We start from the raw sequence: 27,100 nt of genomic DNA, 5'->3' as shown, positions 1-27,100 counted from the left end.
CAGAGGTACTGGCTTCCATGCTCACTCTCCGGTTTTCAAGACACACCTCCAAATATGTTCACTAGCAGTTGTTATCTATTTTTCTGCAATAGATAGAAACTGTGACAATATCTTTGCTCCTCATATGTCTTTCCCTCACATCCTAACTGTCCTTATTCTTGCTTCCCGCTGTCCCTGCAACAAAGCTGAGTTGCAGTTGTACCTGCTTTCATCTGCAGGTGATCTAGTATGAGCTTCTTGTCTTGAGGTTTTCAGCTACCTAACATGAAATATGTTATGACAAAATCTGAGTTTAGCCTATGCTCAGAGTGGACTACAGAGAGAAGACAATCAGTTGTAATAGAAAAACATGCATAGGAGTCTCAGATGTGATCTGATAGAGGCAAAGGGGCGAAAGCTACCAGTTAGCTACAAGAGAGAGACTGCTGATCACTTAACGACGTCACGTTGCTGGCCTACATGAAACGCGCTCTTCTCCTAGATCAGTTCCTAGTGGGCAGATGCCAAGCTTGGAAAGGGTTACACTGATGATATTATTTCTGTCAGCAGTCTAATATCTGGCTCTGTGGAAGCAGTGCGGATGGTGTTGTGGGCTCCACCTGGGCTCGTAGTGAGTACGCCAGCATCATACCGGCCTTGTAAACATTTAATTTGGTCTTAGGAGGGTTGGGCACATTACGCCTCCACATCCTTTCACCCCTGAGGCTGGCTGTGCCCTCCCACCTGGAGGAGACAGAATGGTGAAGGCAACCTGGTACTCGAGGTCGGATGTCAGGAGTTCAGACAGATAATACAGAGGAACCAAAACTCGGGGAAGGAGGAGGAGGTGGAGTGGGGCAAGGAAGAGACAATGCAGATTACCTGAATGAAAGAAAAGATACTTGATGAGAAAGGCAGACTGTTAGAAAGGGAGAAATGGCTTTGGCTGTTTCTCCTCCTGCACACTGGAGGAACCCAATGGCTCAGACTTAAAGAACAACTACAAGGCTGGACTTGCTGTACTCCCACTGGAGTACTTCCCATTGGCCTGAAACCTTTATATTGTGAAAACAAGCTATTTGAACAAGTTTGCAGGACTTCTGCCTTCCTGGGGCTGGGGTATCTATGACAAGATAGGCCAAACCATGCTGAGGTATTGCTAGGGCTCTGCCCATAGTGCTGCTTGGCTCACAGAAAGTCAAACAAGCTAGGGGATGAAAAGATGGACCAGTGAGGCATTGTGCTGGGCACCTCCCAGCCACATGGGAGCAATGGAGCTTGGCTACATCTGCTACTAAAGCAACACCTGCAAACCTTTGCTTTGGGATCCCAAGGGATGCTTCTAAAAGACCTGTGAAAAGTAACCAAGAAAAACAAGTCTATTGGCAGCAGGCTTAACTCAGCTGTGGAAGGGTCTGCATGTCCCTTGAACAGTGTTCAGGTATTCACAAACGCAATAAAACCGAGCTGGCTGTTCTAAAGCTTCTGTCAGTGGGCGTCACTGCCTTGCCTCTCCTCACCCAAATTACTCTTCTTTCCATCTGCAGCTGTTAAACAGCAACCTCTCCTGATAGAAGTCATGAATTTTACAGATAGGCCTCATAATCATCTTGCCTTCTCTCCCTTACCACCTCTGCCTGCTAATTTCAGTGTTTCTAAACCTCTCAAGCAGCAAATCTGCCACCACTCCTCTTGGGAAGCTAGTGTGCAGCCTGCTGCCAAAAGAATCCAAGTCTCTGGCCTGTATCCAGCTTGTATTTGGAAGACAACAAGGAGCAGTGGGCATGGAAAACCCAGCTGTGAGTTTCTTGCATTTGCTGAATTTTTTACTGCCAGTAAAGGCCTGGCTCCTTTATATGGCCTCAACTTGCAAACAGAGAGCAGTGAGCAATGCGGCGTATTCGACCAACATCGCAGGGACTTACAAATAAAACTTGACAAAGCCTTGGCATGATTTGACTGCTCTTGTGGGTTTTGGGAATTACTTTGAACAAGGAACCTCATCTGTTGGATGTGTTGCATACAAAGAGGCTCTGACCTGCAGCTCCAGTTTTACTTAATGTATGGTAATCCACGCAACTTTCTAATTCATCAATAAACATCCAGCTTTCATGCAGATTCTGCTGTCATTTTAAGTGAGGACCTCTATTAAAAATTGCCACCTTTCTTATAGCATGCAAAGTGTGCCCTCTTGTGGACTCAGAGGGGTTCCTGCCTCTTGAATGCAGGTAAATGATATGCTATTGTACTGAAGCTTGCTTGGAAAAAAATTGAAATAGGCTAATTTCAGCCAAGAGCTTTTCTGTTTCCAGTGGTTTGTGGCACAGTCTGATACTGTCATACAGAGATGTGCCAAAGCAGCTCCAGCAAAGTATGACCACGTTGTTTAAAGTGCAGGGGAGATGTATAGCAAAGCACACAGAGATGTATTATTCACAAGCCTACGTTAAGTCAATCAGAATGGGCAAGGGGTCATTTTCAAAATGGAACAGAACTACTGGGACAAAAGCAGCCAAGTCAGAACTAAGCTCTAAAGCAGTATGCTGTTACATGAAGCAGCACTCCACTTTCTCCTGCTGGTAGGATTACGTGGGACGTGAGACTACTCAAAACATGCAAGACAACCAGATAAAACCCCTGCCTAAGTCCTGGCTGGGCTGCCTCTGCCTCCCTGCAGGCTGTACTGTCACTGGTTTTGTATTTATCCTTTTACTGGTCTTGAGCCCAACTGTCCCTGCCTCTCCCTGGGGACAGCATGCAGCACAGCAGAGAGCATTTGGGCCTGCCAGCTGTGGGAAGCCCCATTGGTGCGCTTGCAATGTGTTTGGTGATTGGTGATTGGCAATGAACATCGTCCTTGCCCCATCGTAAGGCCACTAGGGATGGCAGCTTAGAGTACAGCGGAGTGCTTTTTCAGTGCTTTACCTTGTTCGTGCCATCACGTTGTTCTTCTTGGGCTGCTGATTAACTGGGCTTCCCATGTTGCCGTTCTTCAGAGAGCCCTTCCGAGCCAGCTCCCTCTGTTTCTCTGCATGTGGGATACAAAGGGGAAAAGCAGAATTAAGGCAACAGCCTGGCTGGCCACCATACAGCCGCAGAAACCTGGATCTGACAGAGCTGAAAGGCATGGCAGAATTAATAGGCAGGAACTGGAGCTTTCCATCCCCAGGGATGTCCACAGGGACACCACAAAGGCTGGCTGAGCTGTGTTCCGTTCCCTCCAAGGTGGCTAGGGGCATATGAACATGGGTGGATGCAAACAGACCCGAGAGCTCTCTGATCTAGCTGGACACGAGCCATGACGGATCCAGAAGTCGGGCAGCAACGTTAGCATGGCACCAGGCTCAGGCTAACATACCCTGATGCTACACCCCATAGCAGAAAATGTTGTGGCCTTCCCTTTTTCTCCTCCTGGAAGCCTGTGATGTCCCCAGGGCATCTTCCTTTTTTATCTCACACTGAATCTTGGGGGCTTTATTTTTTATTTTTAAAAAAAGGGAGTGAAACATTTTGCAGCTGTATTTTTAAATAGTGTATAATTTGTTTATTTTTCAGAGCATGTTCCAGTTGCCAGTGAGATGTAACCTTAAAACTGTGATAGTACGTGGTGGCGGTTTTGCTGTTTTCACTGCAAGAGAGGATTTAAATTAGCTTTTCATTGAGGAGAGACTACTTCTTAATAACTTCTTGTCACAGGAACACAACTGGAATTCAGGTCTGAGAGCCCCAAAGCTTAAGCCTTTTGCGGATTTGCAATCTTTGTGTTGTACTAACACATCTCTGCTTATCACATTAAACATTAAAAAGCCCTGCCTCCAGAAAATCTTACACACTAGGGACAGAGCGACACACAGGGTGTTTCTTCTCCTGTGGTTTACAGAGCTTACCCTGAGTGCAGGAAAACTGAATGGGAGAAGGGTAGAATATGAAGGATGACCTCCCTGTATCTTCACCTTTTTTTCTGTTTTGCTATTCAATTTTCTTGTTCAATTTCCTTCCTTATTTCTTTTGGGAAATTAGTTAGGGTGAGTCAGCAGCTAGCCACAAAAGCTGAGCTAATTGCCCCAGCCTAACCCTGCAATGCCAGGTGAGGCCTGCAGAGCAAAGCAGTGTGAGACCAATGAGGAAGGAAAAAGCCCAGCTAAATACAGTTCTCCCGAGTGTGAGAAAATGTTGGAAACTATTCTTGTGCCATGCCAGGCTGCTGCCTGGGGAACGTGAATAGTGAATTTGTTTTGCTTTTGCTTCCCCTGTGGTGTGTGAAATATGTTGATATATATACGCATATATATATATTTTCTTTTTTTCTCCTGTAGAATTTTTTATTTCCCTTTGAGAAAAAAGCACCTGTTACCTGTCTTAGGAAAGCTGCAAGCTTGCAAGAGCAAGATGGGCAAACTCTGTCTTTTCCACAAAGGTAAAAGCAGGGGGGCACATGTCCAAAGACTTCTTTTTTGAGGGGCAAATAACCAGAGAAGATGCCTAGATAGCGGTGGTGGTGAGTGTGGCTGAGGAACCTGCAGAGAAGAGTACATACTCATACGAGCCATGCCCAGCCCTGCTTCTGCTGACAGCAGGGGCGAATGAATGGTCATTGAAGTTGGCAGGAAAAGGATCAGGCTAATAACTCCCTCCGGCATGAACTACAAAGAGATTGATACAGGATCGAAGTCAAAACCTTAAATCAAGGTAATTTCTCATGACTGTAACTTGCAAATGCATTGGTTATCTTTGTCTCCGGAATAAAAGGCCGGTATTTTGCAGGCCACATGAATTTTTCTATTCATATGTAGCGGGATAAAGCAGGGTTTTATGGAAGCAAACGTTTACAATCCTAAATACAAAGACTTCCACCCATCTATACCAAAAGCTCTAGCACTGACCATAAATATACATCCTTGAGACAAGAGGCCAATACTTTAAGAGACTGCATAATTCACAAAAGCACCTGACTCAAAAACAAGGTTACAGGTTTCATTTTCTATCAAGACAGTTAGGCCTGCCTGAGCCTTTTAAACGGACTGGCACTCTCTGCCTTCTATTGATTACTCAGTACAAGCACTAATTCTGTTTTCCAATTCAGATTACTCATTTGCTTGATGAATCTGGACATTAGCTAAGTATCTCTTTTCTCCAGTAGGTCTTCCTGTGACTACTTCCATGTTCTTACGGAGTGCTATTGCAGTGTGCGGATCTGAATGACATGATGTTCCTCTTTAACCCTTTCTTTTGCTTATTTAGTGCTTGGAGTGAACATTTCCAAAGCAATGTAAACACTGTAGGAACATAATGCCATTGTCACATCCATGCTTGTGTCCCCAGCCAAATTTCTTAAGTCTGAGACAACAGTTCAGTTCCCTCTCGGATTCTACAAATCCTGAGCCCAAAGGTGAGGAGTTGCAGGAGGGAACGGGAGGTGGGCCCAGCCCTGGGGTGTTAGGACAAGCTCTGGGAAGGTGGTGGAGATGGGTATGATTTACTTCAGGTGTTGAGGCTATCTGAGTCTTCTGAGTATTAAGAACTACTACGTTTGCCTGCACCCAAAGGGACTGCCTAGGTGCCTATCTCCTGAAATAATTCTGGGCTATAAATTCCAGCCTCACATACCGACTATCAGGCATATCGGAATGAGGCCCGTTTTCTGTTTGGTGCTTCCTGCTGCTTAGCAGGCGGAGTTCGTGAACCCCATTTCTCGACAGTGAACTCTGTCCTGGGCTTCCAATTCTTTTGGTTTTGGCTCCCGGACTTTTGTTTGAAGGCCAGGACCCCAGACTCTGAGTACTGAGTCCCTTTTAGAAATGTGACTGATTTAGGCACTGCTGAAGATGTTACTTTCAGGGTCCAACGTTTTAACAAAAATCAGTCAATTCACAAATTAAAATAGTTCTCACAGAGGCTGCAATCAAATACATAAACAAATACAGTCAAGAGAAGGTGAGAGAAGGCACCAGTCTAGTCTAGATAAGTAAATAGCATCTTTCTTTTAAGTCTGCCTCATGTTGACTGATGGTACATCCAAACGAGCATAAATCCCAACATCACAACCTTTCACTCAGCCAGCTCTGCTAAACTTTGTGTGAAACCTGGAAACTAAATGCCTGGGCAATTCTCATGGTTAGGACTTTCCTTCTGAGTTGTCCTAGACTGCCCAGTACAGCAGGAAAGTATTCCCCACTGGACTTAGAAGAGACCTCTGTTCCCACAGGTTTCCTGCAGCCTCAGGGCCACTGCTCAGCTTGAGACATCAGGCAGATGGTATAGGCATAGCTTGTCCTCAGCACCTGGGAATTCCCGGCATTGGTTATGACAAGGCTTTCCTCGTCCGGGACTGTGCTGCCCGCTACGTTCCAGTACATGCAATGAGCTTCCAAAAAGGCAATTCAGCTTGCTGGAAAATCAATTCCAACTCTTACAAAACTATCTAATTCTGGGCAACTCTCAGGCACCAGAAGAATGAGGAAGGGTTGTTAACAGGCACTCCTGCCAAATTCAGAGGAAACGGGACACACAAGAACAAATGAAGGAATAGAGGGCAGTGATTTTCAGAGACTGGTTATGTCTTGTCTTGCTGTCTGATGCTCAGTAAAAAGCTGATATAGCAGACATACAAGGTGAAAGAGGCTTGGAGATGTGGAAACCAGAATGAAACGAGGCTATTCTCCAGCTATTTCAGAGAAATCACTAACTGTTGGCAGTAAAAGGGCAGCATAATAGCAGAGCTCCATTAATGCTCTCTACATGACATTTGCAAGTATTTGAAATGAGTCGTTCAGCTTCCATTTCACTTAGCTGAAATACTTTTTATTATCATAGCACTTAGCTAAAAATTCACACATACGTGGTTTGTCACCCCCCCTTCCCATGAAGCAGTTAGGGGTGACTGAGCACGCTGTGAGTACAGACGTGATGGCTGGCAGAGCCAACAGGCAGGCATTAGCAATATTGGCAGGGCTGGTATAGCTGGAGGAGAGACAGCTTTACCCAAATCCAGGTTCCCGCCAGCTTTTTACTGATTTTATAGCCAGGCATTTCCTCAAAGAAGCAAGACACAGCAGAGGAAGTTGGGAGAGTACGAAGCAGCTTGCATGCGCCTCTGACATTAGGAAGCATGCTCAATTAGGAGTCTGAAGTTCCTGCCTGATCATTAGCAGGGAAGTTGTGTCAGAGTAATCTACCTGGCTCCACGCTTGAGTGGAGCCAAGCACCATTAGCTTCAGTTTCAGTGGAAAGATCAGAGAACACAGGGAGCAGTGCTTTCAGCCTGATGCACTGGGGAATTTGTCTGCACCAGTTCCACTTAGGCTAATCCTGGACATTGTCAGAAGAGGGAAAGAGAGCAGCATGCGTGTCTATGTGTGCATGCATGTGTGTGAGTGTGTGTGTGCGTGGTGGTGGTGGTGGTGGTGGTGGTGGGGTGTTCCAGGATCCTTTCGGCACCACCATACCGCTCTGAACAGTACTAGGGGAAGCCCTTCTGCAGGGCCTGCCAACCACCCTGTTATATCTCACCTCCCCTTTCCTGCCCACTTTCTCACTCCATCTTTGAGGCACTTTGTCCCCTTACGTGCTAAAACCTTTAAAGAAAGAAGATGAACCCACCTGACGAATCCGCAAAGGCTGCTGCCTTTGTGCTAACCTCACACTAGCCTGTTCTCTTGCTGACCCATTCTGTCCCATTCAGCATCTGCTCCAAGTGCTCTTCAAGGCAAGCTCTACTAGTGACAGGAAAACAAGCAGGAAAGCCTAAGGAGCTTTCAGGAAGACAGGAATAAGTCATAAATATAAAGGAGCAAAGGAAATAGACGCTTCACACATGATCAGGAACATAATTCGTCTGCATCCTGTTTGGCCATGGTGTTACGCTACAGCTGTATGCAAAGGTCTCAAATAAGATGGTGCAGTAGTATGCCAAGCACTCGGCAAACGGTTCCTGCCTTTGGGTGCTTTCACCTGGCTAATTTAGGATGTGTCAGATGATGGGCAATAATTGCCTGGTGACAAAAGGAGAGCATACTCCTGCAGGAAAACTCAGTTAGAGGAAGTCATTTCCTTTAGTCATGTCTAAAGGAAAGAGGTTTAATTTCCCCCCTATTGCCACAGGGGAAGATCAGCTTATCACTGGGCGTTAGATACTGACCTAACCAAGCTGCAAAGAATGAGTTCAAGCAATACTGTATTAGCCAATGCAATTTAAAATGACTGCCTTTTGAGTTGGCTGGATGTCTCTAGTTCCTTTACGATGAGGGAAGATAAGTAATGGAGTACGTGATGCAGAATGCACTTATGTGAACATCTCTATGTAAAAAATTGGACTTGAATAAATCCTTACAATTAATCCTCTTGGTTTCAGTCTTAAAGAAATCATAACCAGTTTTAATTACATTTTCCTGTCTTTTAAAAATGAAATGCTGAACGGTTTCTTTTGTGCACGTTGCTACATGTGGCACTGATTTTGTCTACGTTCTGCCCAAAAACAGAAATGGCAAGAGTGGTCACATGCGTCGGTCTCCTTCAGAGCTACTGCAAATATTAAGCAAAGTAGACAACTCAGAAGCATGGTAAACATTAGCCTGTGCTATGCTGAAGAGCTATGCTGAGACCAGACCCCCCCAAATCTATGCTTATCATTTGTCCCTAGATACTGGTTCTAGCTATGGTCAGACAGTTGTGAATGGAGGCAGCACTGTGGTGTAGGGTGACATTGCCTCTCAGCTGAGCCACGGTGCTCGATTGCCTGCATTCTTCTTGTTTGCAGCAGCCTGACGACAAAAGCCGTTCAGTGTCAGATTAGACTGATTTGCTTCCTTTGTACTGGGGGCTAGAAGCACGCAGGCACTGGCTGCTCCTGCCTGCCTGCGGAGAGCCATGAGCTGAACCTCGCCAACCCAATTGCTTTTGAGCCTGCCTGACTAGGAGGAGACAGAGCTTCCTGCTACAGGGACAGTATGATGTTGGTCCATGGGATTTCCCGCAGTGGGAAGACAAAGAGAAATGACTCCCGTGTGACAGAATTGCATTTTTCCAACTTCGAGATCTATGAAATGAGATTTTTGGAGGTATTTGCCCCTGTGTCCCCCACTGCCAGCTGATATCATTTCAGAGTTTGAGGACTGCAGCAATTTCCTGATGAATTCTACCTTCTCAAGCAAGCCGAGAATTTAAATTACACAGTAAATAAAATTAATCTGTCTGTTCACATCCTGCTGAATGATCAAGAGAGTCGTGAGCAAAAGGAGGGAGAAAGAACGAAACGCTGACTACAACTTCCACTTCAAACCCAAGTCCTAGTTTCAGCTCACTGCATCATTTAGCTCCAGGACATTAGCATGCATCTAGTCAGTGCTGAAACCTTCACTAACTTTCACCTCTGACAGAGAGTATTTGTCAGCTAGGACTGTGTCACTTCTTGGACAGGTTTCAGGGTACATTCCCCCCTGAATGTGCCCATCAATAGGAGCTTTGCATGCACACTGAGAGGGCTGTATAGAAAGGAAAGTAAAAGAATCGAGTGTGTTGTGGCTACCATGAGGGCTGCGCTCCCTGCGGAGATTTGGAGAGAGTATTTGGGACCACATGGATAGTATTAGCACAGCTGATGGCTGTGCCTCCCTGCATGAGAAGGCAAAAGAAAGTGATTTTTACTAAACAGGAGTAGCAGGAATGAAAAGGATCTGTCTGTGGCCAGCTCCCGGCTCTGAATACAGGGAATCTGGTTTAAAGATGATAAGCATTGAGCCCCAGTGTTGATTATTCAGAACAGTCTTTTTGAAATACGACTTCTTTTACCAGCTTCGGAAGAAAGTCTTCAGATAGGCAAAGGTTAGATAACTAAGTCATCCAGCTACCAACTTGGGCCAGTTCTGCAAGCCACAGTATTTTTAGCTGAAGTATCTCATTTTTGCTGACCCACCCACGTTTGGGGAAATCAGTGAACTATGTATAATTGTGAGAATTGATCAGCAAGAGCAGGCATATAAATCTGTGTTCAAAGGTCCCTCTTGGACCAGTGTTTTAAGCACCCAAGTAGCTGCATTTCCCTATGTTTTGCTGATCTAGCTGTTATTCTGTCCCCTTGGCACAGCTGAGAGCTGGCATAAACATATAGACGGGCTTTGAGTAGTTTTAAGCTACCCTGAGGGCCTGACCAGACACAGAACCGGTGTAAGATCCAGGGAATACAAAGGCCATGTTTGCATCCTTCTGACAGTAAATGAGGCTGCAGCTCTTCGCTTCTAATATAGAAGGTACTGCAACAAGAAGTCAGTGCATTGCACACCCAGCAATGCAGGTTTAATTCTCAGGAAGAGAAGGGGCTGGAAACGCTCTCATCGAAAACGCTGGCTGCACAAGTTCCGGAGAGATTTCTTTACGGCCAGGCTGATCTTACTATTCATGCTGCCTTTCAGAAAGCAGACACCGAACTACACAGGCATGCTATTCCTTAGCATAGAGGAGGACAGGAAAACGACTGCTCCAGATCTGATCCAAACTGTAATCCACTTATGCCACAAGTGTCTCCAAAAGCGGCTTTATGTTTCAGCAGCGTGCTAACATGGATGACAGCAGGCCCCCGGGCCCAAGGCGTGCTGCTCCAGCCCCAAAGCTCATACATCTGACCTTCACATAATCATGGGAAGAAACGATTTTTCTATTTAGATCCATGACCGTGCTTTGACACGTAGGAGAGCAGGGCATCCAGTGCGATTAGCTACCTAGCAAAGAAAACCTTATGACTGTAAATTTCAGTGAAAGAATTTACTATTTTGTACATAGAGCATTTTACTTCATGGCATGGTATAAGCATGAACCATCTCTGTGAAACAAGAAGCTATGTTTTAGTGATGGGAAAAAACAGTTAACTGGTTTACCTTAAAGCTACCTAAAGCATCTATAGCTGCAGGGAAGTAAAGAACTGAGATTCTTGGCTCCCAATCCCCTGCCTGATCTCATCCACCACTGTCAAAGCTGAAAGGTACAAACTACATCAGTTTTATTTAAACATATTTTACCTTCAGAAAGGGATTTATTTGGTATTTTAAAGTACTTTTGAAAGAATATTCTTCCTACCAGACAGAATAGCAAAGCTGGATATTTGGGGGAGTGTTTGCAACCTGGTAAGACTAGCTGAAAATTTCCATTTTATAAATTGAACTCTACAAAATATAATCCATAAATTAGAGCTACTCTCTTCTTTGACATATTTTAAAGGGATAGAGAAAATTAAGTTATTTCATCTGGAAAGAACTTCTGCAGATGCACACTCACCACTTCTACTCAACTGAACACAGGTTTAAGACAAACTCATTTGCTTGGCCTGAGCCTGCTGTATCGTGTATGAGATAAAAAAGAAGAAAAAAGAAAAGTAAGTAGTCCATTAAATGAAATGTAACTCTATCAATAACAGCTCTCTTCATTTAAAGTGTCACCTATGCTAACAGCACAGTAATAATCTACCAGATAAACAGATTTAATACTCGTGCGTATCAGATTTGTTATGTAATGAGTCCTGATGTTCTACAAAGAAGCATTAAGGTCACCAGTGCATGTAGTAAGCACGGTGTGCATTGAGAGCGTAATGCATAGACAGTAAAAACTTGCTTAGCCAAAAGATTTTAGAAAATATTCATGGCCTCCAGTTACAGAGGATATCAATGTATAGAGCACATTTATATAAAAACATCTGAATGGAGCCTGACATAAGTAGGCTTGAACTGCATACACGCTTAACCAAATTTACATGCTTGCCTGAGTCTAAAATACATAATAAAAGATAGGTCTATGGCAGAGAGCATGCCTTTTATAGCCTATAAAAATCATAGGTTTAATTTGTTTTTAAAATGTAGCTGGGGAAGCTTTCACTGGCTGGCAGATACCACTGCTTGGAACGACTTGTTGCATCCCCACAGTAGCCAAAACAAGCAAGGACAGAAGCGCTAATCCTGCAGGCAGCATGCAGGCTTGGAAGGGATCTGACAGGACGCTGACTCCAGTGTCCTGCCTGAAGGGACCTTTGGACTTTTCCTGTTCCCAGCACTGGACTGTCGCTTACAGCTGCTGCTGCATTTCTGGCCTCGATTTAATAGCAAAATATCAAATATTTGATTCATTCAGTTTTATCATCTGCTGCATAGGGTTTCTACCACCCTATGCATCGCAAACAAAATTCTACATTTTCTACTTAATAAAATGAAGGTAGATGGTTCAATCCAACCAGGCTAGTTAACATACTGAATGGATGCTCCTAATTTTCTCAAGCTTTCACAAATCCCTACTCTGCAGTACGGTACTTACTACTTTCTTCCCTGGGAAAGGGAAAGAAAGAGTGTTATTAACTTTGCTGTGCAGCCCTACAGATATTTCACTCGCTAAAAGGAGGCTTTTAGGCATTGTTTCATTAGACAGATTGCCTGTTTACTATGAATCTTTGTGGGAGAACAGGATATGCGCTGCCCAGGCTGCCTCTTCCTGCTATTCAGTTTATCAGCCTAAGTCCCTGGTACTTGGAAAAGCAGCAGCTCAGCTAGAGAGCCTTCCTGCATGGCCAGCATGCTCCCGTAATAGGATTACTGACCTGATCTCTCTGTTAGCGAGATTTCCATTGTCTGGAAATTTGACAAACAGCCTTAGAGCTCAATTAGTTATTTAATAAGTTTATGATTAACCAATCTGCTGATTAAGCTTTTGTTAATTAGGTTGGCTGCAATTCTATTTCAGAGGGATACTGGCCCCTAATTCAGTACATTTGCTCTTGGAGCAGGGTCGGGGATCTCTGTGGGAGCCCTTCTGTGCGGCATGCCACAATACTTCTCTCTCTTGCTGCTGAAATACCTGTGAAAGCTGTTTGGGTGGCACGCGGGGCTGCTGCCAGATCCCTGGGGCATGGTGGCCCATGGGGACCATTCAGGATAACAGCCTAGTACTTATACTTGGTGCAGCTAAAACGCCCCCGTTCCTCTCTTTTGATCTCTTGCCAGACAACGTGGAGGGAGGCAGCCACAATTTATCTAGGGCAGCTGCAGATCTCACAAGTACATTTTCAGAGTCTAGCTTGTCATTTTGACATCCGCATCGCTCTCATATGGATTTGAGTAGCTGGCCCTCCTCGAGGGAGGAGCAGGAACTCCTTTCTTTTTTCCCTTTGCAGAGGGCGCAGAGTAAGCTCTCAATTTCACCTCTGGCTTTCCACCCTCTGCTGCATACTCTGAAGGATGAAGCCAGCCAGCTGCTGCGATCTGCTCTGCATGTAGTGCCCTGGTAAACAGGGCCAGGCCTTCATGGCCCTTCCAGCTCTGACCCTGCACTGGAGGAGAAAACAGAACTGGTCTCAGGAATTTGTCCCAAACTATCATAAATGATTAAACCTTTTCCCATCCTCAAGAGATCCCCCGTCTCCTTTCTCAGGCAGGACTGTTATCTGCCAGTTTTAGGGAGTAGATGGGCCTACGACCTCCCAGGAGCCTGGTGACACTTTCTGTCACCTGGAAAGACGTGCTGGCTAGAAGAGGAAGGAAAAGGTGTTGGAGCAACAGCTCCTCACTGTAGTTTTGGTGTCAGCTGCCTTGGCCATTGCAGCACCCCTCTTCTGTGGCCTGGGAGAGGATGGGTAGGGAAGAGGCTATTTCATGCTGCTCAGTGTCCCCCTTCCAGAGATAGGATGAAGGCCTGAGGGTTGGGGAGCTGCCTTTTCCTTCCACCTCTCAAGGAGACTGGTGGCAAAATACAGCCTGGCAGCGAATGGCAGAAGGAAACAAGACTGGCTGGAGAAAGCTGATGTCCCTGCAAAACCCCTGCGAAAGGGGCTTGAAAGACAAGATGAAGGAGCTTCCTGGGCCTACACTCTCTGACTGCAGCTGTTTTGAGTGCTACAGGAGGCGAAGTGGAGCTCGGGGGATGAGGGATGTCATCCCAAAACACAGAGCCCCACGGCTGGAAATCAGATATGTATGTTGTTCAGCTGAAGCCCTTGTCGGGGATGCTGCAATGCTAGTGGTAGGGAGAGTTCAAAGAGGCTGAAGCATGAACCTGACACGTGCTGAAGATAACAATACTGTACAGGTAAAGACGATGACAGTTCCTATAATATAACTCTGATGTCAATGAATTTAGGAGTATTTTCATGCTGATGTATTTTAAATCTTTCTTTTATCAGAATAGTACACGAGGGAGCAATGCTCGGAAGTAGTTTGCTGACACAAGCTGGCAGTGGCTGGAGAGCTTCCTCAGGGCTGTGCTTATGGCAGTACTTTCCCAGTGTAAATCGCTGCTGGTCGCTGTGGTGTGGCTGTCATCCACAGCTCCACACTGCAGACAACCTGACCGACAGAGAAGGGGTGCTAAAGCACAGCTAACCTGAGCAAGGCTTAACATTGCTTTAGGGACTGCAAAAGGGAGTCTGAGGAAAGGGGAGGAAAGTATAAACTAGGCTCTGAACATCAGACCCTTTTTCTCACTCACCAGATTTCTAATCTTACTGCACAGACTCAGCTCCTTTCCCTGTTTGTAGGAGGAATTTCTTTTTCTCACCTCCACTGAAGGCCTGATGAGATCCCACTGACTGGCGGATGAGTCCACCTCCTCCAAACAGCAGGCAGGGGAGGTTTCTGACGATGCCTCCCAGCTGTGTGCTCTCTCCACCATAGCACTAAATGAGATCCCTCGTAATGCTGCAGCTGCAGAGTCCCTGCTACCTGACCGACTCTGCTAAATGACCCAGTGAGGCAGAAATTCTGGCAGGCTAACATTTTTACCTCCCTCCCTGATTGCCAGCCATATTCACTGAAGGGAGAAAAAATACCAACTTGGATTTGCTTATCAGAAGATCATTAGCTAAGAATTTTCTACAGTATTTCTAAGACAAAAGGGAGGATGCAAACAAAAGCAATATGAGGATTACTGTAATTTCTGTGTCCCTTAAACGCTGGGGTCAGGTGTGCATTGGGTCATGCTGCACACATATTCAGTCTTGCTTGGCACAGTTCATGAGCTAAAATTGCCAACTGCAAATGCACATAAGGTTTATTACGGTATAGCTACACGTTTGGCTGCCCGATTGGAGTTGGAGGTGAAATGAGAGGAACAGAAGAGTTGTTAAGAGCAGAAGAAAAGAGGAGAGAAACAGCCTGAGTGCCTTAGCAAGCAAGGTTTTATTGCAGTAGCGCTAAGGAACTAATGAGTGTGTATATAAGACAGTTCCCTGCCTGAGGAAATTAAGACAGAAAACAGACTTGCATAAGCTGTACAGGCAGCTAAAATCATAGCTGTTTCACTGATGTACAGTTCTTGTCGATTCCAGCTTCCGTTTGAATTATGATCCAATAATTAGCATTTACAATAGGTTTTAACTTCTACATACAGCTACTTAAGCACAGAGAAAGCAGGTTGAATTTAATGACGAAAAAGTGGAATGATGAGGGTCAGCTTTTCTTTTCTGATAAGAATAATCAATTTTGCCAGAGTCGGAGCTAATTCCAATCACTTTTAAAGGACTTTACAGCAAATGACCTGCCTGCCCTCCAGCCAGGTGATGCTGCTGGATGGACAGGCAGAGGGGAAGGGAGGGGAAGGGAGGGGAGGGGAGGGGAGGGGAGGGGAGGGAAAGGAAAGGAAGGGAAGGGAAAAGAAAGGAAGGGAAGGGGAGGGAGGAGGACTCAACAGTGGGGAGAAGCTGGCTGGGTACTACATATCTGCCGATGGACTGGGCAAAAAGATGTGCAAGGAACAAAACTCTGCAGATTGTAATTTAGAGCAGAAGAAATGAGGAGCCGGAGAGTGTCATCTTAAGGCATGGCAGTATTTGAGAGAGCCTTGGCTGAGATACAAGCCTGTTTTTTTTGGTAAACTTTTTTTTTAAGAAACACTAATTTGCTTGCTCATAATTTGTTTTGAATCAAGAACAGAGATTTCCATTACCAGCCAACTGCATGCTGGGCTAATAATATCAATTATCATCTTTTTGTCTCATTATTTCTTTCTGTACAAGTATCAGCAACCTTAAGTACTACTGCTTCTCAAATTACGCTGGGGACAGAAAGTATGGGTAACATCTATCTTGGAGAGAACTTCAGTATGAAGCAACATCAGAAATTATCTCTGAACGCACAGGCTGCAGCATCTGCAGGAGACAGTGCGGGAGAATGAGGCACCAGTTCCCCTGGGGGAAGAAGTCCAAGCAAGTGCAGGGAGGATGAAGCAGCTATGGTATGTACACACACACACACTTACTTCAATAACTCTCTAAAGCCTAGAATCTCTTTCTCACGCACAATATGCTGAAGAGAGCCTGGTTTTTGCCAAGACCCAAACAGAAATAGCTTTAACATCCAGACTTCCTGACAGTCTCTCCACCACAGTGATTCTGGCACATGCAGCAAAGAGGACCGAGAAAAGCTGTGAGCAGAGGGAAAGGGTGGCAGAAAATACTCTCTGCTTTCAACAGGCCTTTGTGGCTGCTAACAGCTGCACTTGCGAGGTGAATGGAAGGGCAATGCCAGGCTTCTGGGAATACAACAGCCTTAACTTCTCTCCAATTCAGCACCATCAGAGATGAGGAGGATGCCCAGGGATTGACAGCCTTGTCCTTTCTGGGGATGCCACCTGAGCAAAAATTTTGGAGCACTAGGATCCGCTGGGGTGCTATGCCTTTGGGGAAGGGCAGAGGAAGAATCATGACTTCCCACTCACCCGGTACATAACACAGCGAAGCCAGCTGAGCGAGGAGATGCTCCCCGACTTGTAGCACAAAGAGATAAAAAATGAGGAGAACAAGAAAAATAGCTCAAGCTGGCATCTTTCTATCCCCTGCGTCTGTTCCCTAGGCACCTTAAGTCACGTTAGCTCAGTTCAATGGCAATAACAAGATTTTCTTCTACCAGCTCTGCAGGGGCCAGCAATCTATAAGGGGGAGAGAGCTGCATCTCTCCTGGCCACGTTGACAGTGCTGTCAGAGCAGTTCTGAGGGTGTCATCTCTGCGACAACCTCCGGTGGGAAAGGCACAGACAGCTTTCACTCTTCCATCTCCCTCTGGAGAGCACAGTATCGGAAACTGGGGACAGAAAGTCTTTTCTTCTGTAAATTGAATCAATTTGATGCTTAAAGCCAGTGGACTGGAATAAACGTGTGCCCCAACTAAGTGCTTCTATGCTGGTGATGGTGCTTTGCAGCAGCACGTGGCCTGCTGCTCCAGGCTGATTCTCCTCTGCGGCAGGGTGACAGCTTTAGGTTTATTTCTCAGATGCTAATAATGACATTTTGCTCTTTGAGAATAGAAATTCCAGTAACACAGAGAGGTACAATTTGGGCTAAAACCTATCAAACTTTGTGCATGCCAAAGGCCTCAGTGCCTGGAACAGTGCCTATATGGTTTTCTCACTTTACTTCAAATGTTAAATACACTCTGCTTACTTTGGTTGACCTTGCAGAAAATCATACTTGAAATTCACTGCTTACTAACGTACGTGGTCATCTGCACAGACCACGAAAGCACGGATGCTTAGGAAAGACAACAGATGTCCACCGATGACAACGCAAGGTGCTGAGGACGTGGCAAAGCACTATCCTGGGAGAATTCACATTTACCAGGTATATCTGATGGTCTCCAAGTGAAGCCACCGTCTGCAACTAGGATTGGCCAGCTAAAATGATCTCCTTAACTTACTGTCTTAGAGAAGGTTTTGGTAACTAAAAATGTCTCAAAACATTGTTGGGCCAAAGGTACAAAGTGAAAGTCAGTGTCTGGGCAGATGGTTCCCATGGGTCACTCTCTGCCTCTGGAAGTCTCTGAGGACCACGGGCACCTGACTTGTATGACTGTAGTGTTCAACACTGCTGGACAGGTAGAGGGATCTCTATATAGCAAGCCCTAGAAGTCTTCAAGGACTGCCCCAAAGAGTAGTTTTAATGAGAAAGGCTTTACAATGGTGGCCATTTACAAATCAGAACATCCCAACATGTACCCTTTTCTTCTACCTGACATACTGCAGTTTCCTCCATAGATCAGAGCTCAAAGTACTGAGCCTTTCAACAACCAGATTTGATAACTACTGCTAAAGTGCCCACTTGAGTGCTAACTGCACGATGAGTGGTCATGAAGCAAGAGTAAATAGATCTTTTGAAATGACGAAGCATGAGAAATGTACTCAGGAACCTTGATTTTTAGATCTCCAAATATTCTCTGCTTAATTTCGCTCAATTCTGTGATTCTCCCTCTGGATTACTGAACTGGTCTACGAGGTCTGGAAAGTTCTTTTTTTGTTTTATCGTACATTTGAAAAGTTTCAGTGTTATTCTATAACCTTGTTAGAAATAACAATCAGTTTGTCACAAGCATCTCTTTGTTCCAAACTCCAAGTTGACGAAAGAGATTTTTTCTTTTGGGCTGTAGGCAAGACATCAGAGTTTGCACCAGACCAGCACTCCTTTTTTCCCAAGGGAACCTCTGCATCTCTAACAGTTCTGAATATCTGCCCGCTGCCTTCACTCCTGCCCTATATTCCTCATCTGAACACCAAAACAGTGTTTGTCAAGTTATTAAAATAGTAGACCTCATTCATCAGGATAGGTTTTAACTTTCTTTGCTTAAAACCAGTTCCTCCTGTTCCACAGAACAAATGCGGAGGATGCAAATGGGAAAAAGCATGGGATGGGAGGATTCACTGACTTTTTTGTTTTCTTCTTTCCTTTTTTCATAATTATTTGTGGCATGCAGTAGGTAAGGTTCTGCGTGTGATGGCCAGCCTCTTTTCTTGCAAAGTCCCCCTAAAAATCCAAATTACAGCAGAAAAAAATCTCTCTGCCAATCTCAAACTGAACTGCTATGTGCAACATGGCTGCCTGAGTCATCATGAACGCCCACAAGAGGTCAAATTGTACACCTCACATGCACACTTGCAAACCATTTGTTGCTGCTCTGCTGCCCTTGCTACACTTCGTGAAGGCCCTTTTGTCGCTAGGACATAGCGGGTACAATAAATTACCTGCCTGCCTGTATTAAGAGATCATTCAGCATTGAGAACCATGGATAAAATGCAACTCGGGAAATACATATGTAAAAGAATCTCTGTCTGTGCACTGGAGTCAGGATAAGGCACAAGTAAAGGAGAAAACTAGTTTTAATACGTTCTCGAATTCAATCACTACGCAATCAAGGATGTTTGATGAATTGAAGAGAAAGACCAGAGAGCAATAATTACAATTAGAAAAGAAAAATATTTATAACAGAGTGAAAATGAAGTAGCAAATGAGTTTCTCTTGTTTATCACTGGACCTGTTGCTTAGGGAAGAGGAATGCTCTGTGCCAGTGCAGGCAAGTTACACAAGTCAACATCTGCAAATTTACTAGGTTTGTGTTGGGATACCAGGGAAATAATTAGAGAGGACTTAGTCCAGGTTTTTCAAGTAGTGATTAGAAAGCATATGGCATCTGAAAAAATAACGAGGCCTAACCAGGTATAGGATCATAGGGTAATTCAGATTGGAAGTGGACCTCAGGAGGCCTCCAGCCCAATGTCATGCTCAAAGCGGGGTCCAACTAGGGGATCAGATTGGGTTGCTCTGTTTTCTCCAGTCAGGTTTTGAAAACCGCTAAGGATGAGACAGCACAACCTCTCTGGGAAACATGTTCCAGTGCCTGACTGTCCTCATGGTGAGGAAGTTTTTCCTTAAGGTGACTAAGGTGAGAAAAGAAACAGGCTGGGAATGTGGTATGTGTTAGATGCTGCAGGCCATTCATTGCCAACTCAGCCAGTGGCCCTCTCCCATCTGATGGTCACGACCAGGTAAATGCAGTCTGCTGGTACAGTCTTGTCCCCCTTTATTCCTCCTGCTCTTTTCCCTTTCTCCCTCTGACCTGCCCTGAAGCAGAGTAGCTTCCAGCCTGGTTCTTGGTCAGATGAAAAGCCCTGCCATCCAGGCCCCGCCATCTCTGGGCAGTAAGGTCTGCCCTGGAAACCTCTTGGAGCTGCTCCAAATCATCTAGTCACTGAGACCCAAAGCAACTGTAGACTTTCTCGTGTGGCCGTGACACCGCTTTCTAGGGAGGTAGAAACTCCTGGTTCCCATGAATGTTTAATGGCTGATATACAGAAGAACATGGTCAAAAACAACCTGAGATCACCTCTTTATGTTACTGGTCACCTCCCTTTGGTGAAAGGCAGCAGAACGTTTTGGAAAAAGCAATACAAGGAGTGTCTCGCATCATAGCTTCTCTGCACAGAGGTAGGAGTGAGCCACTTATGTGAGCTGGTAGGCAATAAAACAGAATGACTACCTGTACTGAAACATCTACGTCAAGGTTTTGTTTTCACATTTTGCAATTGCTTCATTCCCTGCCCACAGATCAGAGGCTGAGTAAAGCCACGTTTTCAGCCTGGTAGTTAAAAGCATTCAGGCAGAGAGAAGAACTGAACTTGAATCTTCCATGTTCTGGCTGAAAGTCTGTATTACTAGCTAAAGAAGGCGCAATTGTTTTGTGACTTGAGCCTCTCAAATTTTTCTGGCCAGAAAAGCCAGGTTAATTAGACCTGAGTTTGTGAATAGTTTTGGAATCATCAAAACCATATTCTTTTAGTGAACTTACTAAAAAAATTAATGCCAGGCTTTACTGGTGACACTTTAACCCTGATATAATATCCTGCTTTCATTAAAAGTTTTAAGCAAAATCTGAATTTTTAAAAGCAGCCTCTGTTCTGGTCTCAGACTACCCACGCCAGACAGCATCACTTTAAATATTAAATATACTAGCCTTTTTCAAGCTATATTTTTAGCTCAGTGTCACTCAATATGTCAAACACTGTTCCGCAGATCAACCTATACAAAGTACAATTGTCTTACTTGTACTATTCATCTCTTCTCTCAAAGAACTAGTCCTACAACCAATATTTAAAATAAATCAAAGTAAATCTTTCTATTTTGAAAATGTGCTCTCTTATTTTTTGGCCCAGTAGTGAAGGGAGACAGAGAAGGGCTATTTTCTAACATGGAGAGTAGCTGGTGTTACATGTGAGCTCCCTTGCAGCAAAGTTGCTGCCAGCAGCCTGGAGCTCTGAAACACCTAGTGTGATTAAAATCTATTTTCATATCCAGCTCACAGTTTATTCATAGCAGAAAACACTTTTTAGCTCTCGAACTTCAGATCACTGAGCTAGAGGGGAGAACTGCATCATTCCTTCAAGAGACATCAACACCTGCTGACTTGACTGTACCAACTGCATACCAGTAAGCAAAAACAAAGTTATGGGCAAGAAGGTATGTAGGTTGTTTGGAAAAAGCAGGGATTGTTTTGCATTTAGAGCAGAAGGCAGAAAATTTCAAAGTTAAAGCAAATATAACACAATGGTTTCAGGTTTACAGCAGAAGTGCCTTAAGACCTTGCAGAGGATTTATATTATTGTGCTATAAACAGTGATACTCTGCAAGCAGAGTTGAAACAGTCCCTCAGCCAGAGAGGCTTATTCTGAATCTGTTCAGGTTTTTATCACAGTAAGCAGCAACATTAAAAAAAGGCACACAGTTAAGAACAACAGCAGAGAATAGAGATGATAGGAAAAGATTTGGGCAGAGTTCACAGTCAAAAGGGGCACAAAGAAGAAAGCAGGAGTCAGGGAGAAGAAATGGCTGAGCTGTGCAGTGTCTTAAAAGGTGAGGATGAATGATTTCACCGATGTGGAAATCAGGAGCAGCCTGGGAAAGGAGCAGTTTGCAAAAAGCAGAGTGGAGAGAGCAGAAGTCTACTGCTAGTACTGTGCAGGGGGTGGAGGCAGGGAGAAAAAGGTTGCAGTGGTTACAGGACAAGCTGGAGATGACTCTTTCAGCAGCTTGGAGAGGCAAGGGCTGGGTTTTAAAGCTGCTAGGTCCCTTTTTCTTCAAATGGATCTTTCTGCCAAGAGTGCACTTCTTATCCCTCCTTCCCCCTCTTATCCAGCCTTGGAGAAAGGAACACAATTGTTGCCTATGGGGTCTGCTTTTTCTCTTACAAATTGGGTTTGTGGAATGTTATCTCATTATAAAGAAGCTCCGTCTTTTTTTCTTCCTAAAGAAATGGTGAAGATGCTGCTAACAGCAGGGAAGAGAGCTGACACTGGAAAACTATTTAATCCAGTAGACAAAGGCAGGGTCAGTAGCTGAAAGCTGAAGTTACAGTCAAGTTGGAAATAAGGCACATTCCTCTAACTGTGAAACTACAGGCACCTTCTAGGGACTGAGCTTGTGGCATAATACCTTGGTACCAGAACAATACTCCTCCAGTAAATACTTTGCGTAAGATTTTGACATAGGAGGAGTTGGTCCCAATAAAATAAAACTGAAGTCCCAGCATGAACCTGGTGCATGATCTCATATAACACAACTGGTCATAGTGAGCCCATAAACCAGGGATTTAAAGCTATCTTCTCGTAGACTTGGAATATGGATAGATGCCACAAGAAACTAAGTCACCACGTGTTGCCTGAAATGCAGTAACCTACTGCGTGCACCTTATTTGCTCATACCAAATGTGGAAAAAAAAAAAGCCTTACCTCAAGCTACCTGTAAGGCAAATCTCTTCTTGGATCCCACCACAGGAAGCTAATACATTCGATTTTGTAGCTGGAGCAGGCCCAGGATATATGTGTGACTAGTAGTCCCAGAGAGCTGAGTGGGAATGTATGCCCTTGTAACTCAACTATCTGAAGTCATCTGTTTACTTCACTGCTTTGTAGGGCAATGGGTTATGACAAGACTTTCAATGCCTTCTTTTAGGACTCTGTTTTAAAATCTGATGAACAGTTCCAGATTTTCCTTCTGGAATAAGTTTCATAAAGAGGAATACAGCTAATTTGCACTGTACCAGACTGTGATGTCTCATTTCCATGAACGATGCAATAAATGCCTACCCTCAGCACAAGCTATTCAGCCAGGATTCAGGCAGTAATTAAAGCTCTTTGAACGATAGCTGTGTTTAACAACTGGAGAAATGGAATCAGACTGTCCAATTACTGCTGTGACTTTACAACTTTTTAAATAAAATCATATCTTGGTAAATATGTAGCATGTATAAAAATGGCTTTATTTTCCTTCCGTGGGACCTGCTTTAGAGAGAATGACTGCCAACTGGAACAAGAAGAGAGCTATGCCAAAAGCTTGAGGTTTGAAAGAAAAGGAGTAGAGGTGCCAAAACGCTTGCTGCACGTAGCAGAGCAGAAGGACTGCAACTGGTTCAGACTGCAGTCGTTCCTGAAGAGGACACGTGCCCTGTTACTGCCAAGCGTGAAGTGACCGTCAGGGAACATGCAGAGCCCCTTCTTAGTCGCAGCCAGGATTTGCAAGATCCAGAAGCCTCTTTGCACAGCTGGCCCCACCATCTGCACTACTGTTTCATTCCTGCTGCTACAACTTCTCCATAAAGCAGTGGTACTGTTTAAGAGCTGGTTGTATATACCCCAACCTCAATACCTGAGAACAGCTGAAGCAAAGTTGCTTCTGCCTGTCTGCTGACATAAGCAACAGCCTCTTTTGCACGTACTCAGCACAGGCGTGTATTGCTCCATGGCCGCCTTCAATCTCCTCTCCCTCCATCAAGAACCATGGAAGAAACCTCCATGGTTTCTCCTGCACTGCCTCCTACCTCTGGGAATTGCTTCTCTCCAGACCTCTGAAGTGAAACTGATAGACACAGTGAAGTCTGACAGTTGCTATTTGGGGGGCGGGTGGGGGGGAAGCTTGTTTTGTTTCTGCTGCCTCTATCCTATCTCTTCTCCACCATTTCATTTGTTACATCTCACTGACTGACACAGTAAGCACATAGGCACACAGGTGGTCTTTTAGCTGCCTCACTGCTTGGCACACTGGGGCTCTGCTGTGCCCAGCTTAGGGTACTTGGAGCCAAGAAAGACCACCCACGTTAGTTTAGAGGAGAAGGGCTCCTTGAATGTTCCTTTGTTCATGCTCAGCTGAGGTCTGCTTCCAAGACCACCAGGGCATCCTCACCTAACAAGGACCCAGCTGTTGCCAGGACCAGCGATACTGACGACCCTCTCATCTGTCATGCTCTCTGGCTGTGGCATGCCAAGGTTTGTAGATTCTTCGGAGCTCTCAGTCTCTGCAGAAGCCTTTAAGATCTCAGAAAAGCGACAGAAAGTTTTCAGGGTGCTGAGAGCATCCTCTGTGCTTAACGACAGGAGTTAAAAAAAAAAAAAAAAGGTTGAAGTAAACTTCTTATACTAGCACAAATTCTTTCTCTTTGACAAGCGTGTGTTTTTTCTACTTAATATAGAGTTCTGATCTGCTGACATAGCATTTTAGCCCCAACACTCAATAAGCAGACAGTAACCTTTCCTGGTTAAGAGCTGAGTGTGCAGCACAGAGAAGACAAAGGGGGAGCTCACATCACTGAATAGTCAGAACAAATTCAATTAACTGTCAGGTATAGTTTAAGGCTCATCATTAATAAATCAAACACAGAAAAAAATGCATTGTATAATATTATCTGTGGATGCTGTGGTCTGTTCTGTAGACAGTTTACATTAATTACACTGGGTTCTACTTGTTTCCCTTGAGTGCTACACAGAAAGTAATTTACCTAAGCAGACTTTAAAAGGAATTACAGAAATGATATCACCTGGCTAATTCAGAACTGGGGAAACGTTCCCTTGAGATGAGCTAGAAGAGCTGACAGAACCCACATTTGAGGATACAGGGCTCCAATAAGCCAAAGGAAATAGCGTTATTGCCACTTTTCTGTGTTGATTTTGTCAAAAGTGCCAGCACCTGAATAGGCTGCCTTGTCAGCTCAGCTAGAGCTGGTCTTTTTAATAATTAAGGTGCAGATCACCTTTGGGGAGATCTCTCTCTTTCACACCAGCTGTCTACTCACTGCATGGAAAACAGTGGTGAGAGTAATACGTGTCACATAACAAGACCCCGGAGCAGACCACCAGTTTATCACTTCTGTGGTGCTGCCTGCTGTATTTAGGCTTTCCTAGACCAGGCAGTTTTCATTTTGATCGCTACTTCCAAATTACTGCATTTTTCCCTCCTATCAGAGAATCTCAGTGATTTACCTAATTTGTTTTGGCTCACAACCTTCTGCTCGTGAAATAAGTGCTACATGATTTGAGTTGCTTCTCATATTTGAGATGACAGACTATGGTGGGTCAGGGTAGTACAAGGAAGAAAAGCGGTAATTTGCAGCCATGATCTTCTGATTCAAGCACAAAACCTTCATTTAGATTACAGATATTTTGGACCATTCTCATTATATTAGTAAGATCATTTGTGTAAAAGTGGATCTTCAGGATTAGCTCCCTTTCCTTGCCTACCAAAATCGACAAGCGCAGTAAAAATTCAGAGTGGTTAAAGCATGGCCAGAAAACGGCCATGACACAACTCGGTTACCTCATAGCCTGCTCCTCCACGATTTTATATTCGAAGGCATATTAGCTGAGAGTACTGTGTGCAATACATGACGTCAGTGGTGCACGTACATCGGGTTCTGAGGTGCGTGTGGATACCCGCAGTAACCAATAACTTGTCACAGGACATGCGTCCATATGACGACAGAGGGCTGGGACAGCCAGAGGGGCCCTGGTGGTGTGGCATAACAAATCCAGCAGACTGCAGTTCCAGAAAGAGCAGGCTCATTTAGTGTAAATAATTCGGCACATCATGCTAACCTCCATTTACCAATGCTTTGCTCTAGGAGTTTGCTGACTAGTACCTTCCTTTTCTCCATCTCACACAGCTACACTTTCCCTCCTGCCCAGAGGTCTCTGCTGAACTACAGTGAGTTGCTCTGTTCCAGTCTCCTAACGACTTAACTGTTTACTGGAGCCTATGTCAGCTACAGTGTCTTACCCACCTCCTCCTTTCTGCCCCATTTCTTTTCCTCTAACAAATCTGCAATAATACGCCTGTCACAACTGTTTTTCTGCCCTCATCTTATGCTGCTCTGTCTGCAGACAGCCCTACTATCCTTAACGTTGATGCAGCTGTTTGCTCATCCCTTTCAAAGGAGCCTGGAGATATCCTACAGGAAGGATGCTGCAATAAATCCGTGTACGCAGTTTCTCTTACAAATGGAAAGAGTAATAACATACGAAATAATGTTTAAATAAATTCCTCCCAGCCTCAGGAGACCTCCGAGTGGTAGGCTGCACTTCTATCTTCATGAAGAAAATCAATAGCAGTGCTATATTGCCACTGCGCTCTGGCTTCCACATTACTCATTCTCCCAGTACAAAGTACGGTCTGTGTTCAAGGAAATGGGTGCTCCCAGGGGAGGAAAATGGCTTTATGCACTTAAGGTAATGATGTCACTTGAGGTCGCCATGCAAATGGTTATGGATATGGAGATCTGCAGTTTTGTCAATAGAGCTGGAACCTGGGGACCTAGCTAAAGAGTTACAGCTTCTTTTATAAAATGTTTCCCTAATTTACCTACAGAGCTTCTTCCCAGAAACAACAGCTGCTGTACCTAATTAGCATTAATCGCCTTGTTGCAGAAGAACAACTGGGAATAGTGCGGTACTTGAGGTACTGACAAAAGGATACACTAATGGCATTGATTTGTCCAGTCTACTACAACCTTCCTTTATTACTCTGTTTTCTGTATGAAACACTTAGAAGTCACAAGCTGTGAAGCAGACTAGGAAGAGATAATGCAGAAAGGAGCAAAGGACAGAGGCAGGTACCGGGTCATCCGGTTCTACACAAGAAGCTTGTCTCCCACTTTGTTTGGGACTACATCTGCCAGCACCCAGTTTTTCATCTTGACCTGTAGCAAGAGCAGCCCTGGAAGAGGACCTTCCCGTGTCAGGTAGCATTCTGAACAGCACTGGGATAGGTCACTCTGTTGTGCACTTTGAGGCTCTTTGATGGAGCTGCTTTAAAACAAACTCAGAACTCACACACAACCTTAGGAGAGCAGGGTTAACTAACTACAGAAACTGAAAAATCATAGCCTCAGGAGCAACATGGAGAGAAAAAGGCAAGTCGATCCTTTACTGAGATTACAGACCATCTGTAAAGTTTCAACCAGAAGTGCACCAATTTTGTTACGCTGAACCCTCTGGGCTTTGTAGTTCTCAGCTCATTGACTGATACTCCCAGTACTGCTCCTTCCTGACAGTAAGGCAATTTAATATCTGCCAC

The 27,100-nt window shown here is 44.7% G+C and overlaps 1 protein-coding gene across 3 annotated transcripts in view; it reads right to left on the bottom strand.

Moving 5' to 3' along the window:
* Positions 1 to 27,100, bottom strand: part of LOC104152014 (protein FAM219A) — a 106,183-nt gene that overhangs the window by 12,336 nt on the left and 66,747 nt on the right. For all 3 annotated transcript variants that reach the window (XM_068927629.1, XM_068927630.1, XM_068927631.1), the window contains exon 3: positions 2,905 to 3,007. In XM_068927629.1, coding sequence (XP_068783730.1) covers positions 2,905 to 3,007 — 103 coding nt within the window. The remainder of the gene's footprint in view (positions 1 to 2,904; positions 3,008 to 27,100) is intronic.

The sequence above is a fragment of the Struthio camelus genome, chromosome Z (genome assembly GCF_040807025.1).
Source record: "Struthio camelus isolate bStrCam1 chromosome Z, bStrCam1.hap1, whole genome shotgun sequence".
Classification (NCBI taxonomy): domain Eukaryota; kingdom Metazoa; phylum Chordata; class Aves; order Struthioniformes; family Struthionidae; genus Struthio; species Struthio camelus.
The sequence above is the reverse complement of the archived record's forward strand: the minus strand, read 5'-3'. Positions and strand labels throughout refer to the sequence as shown.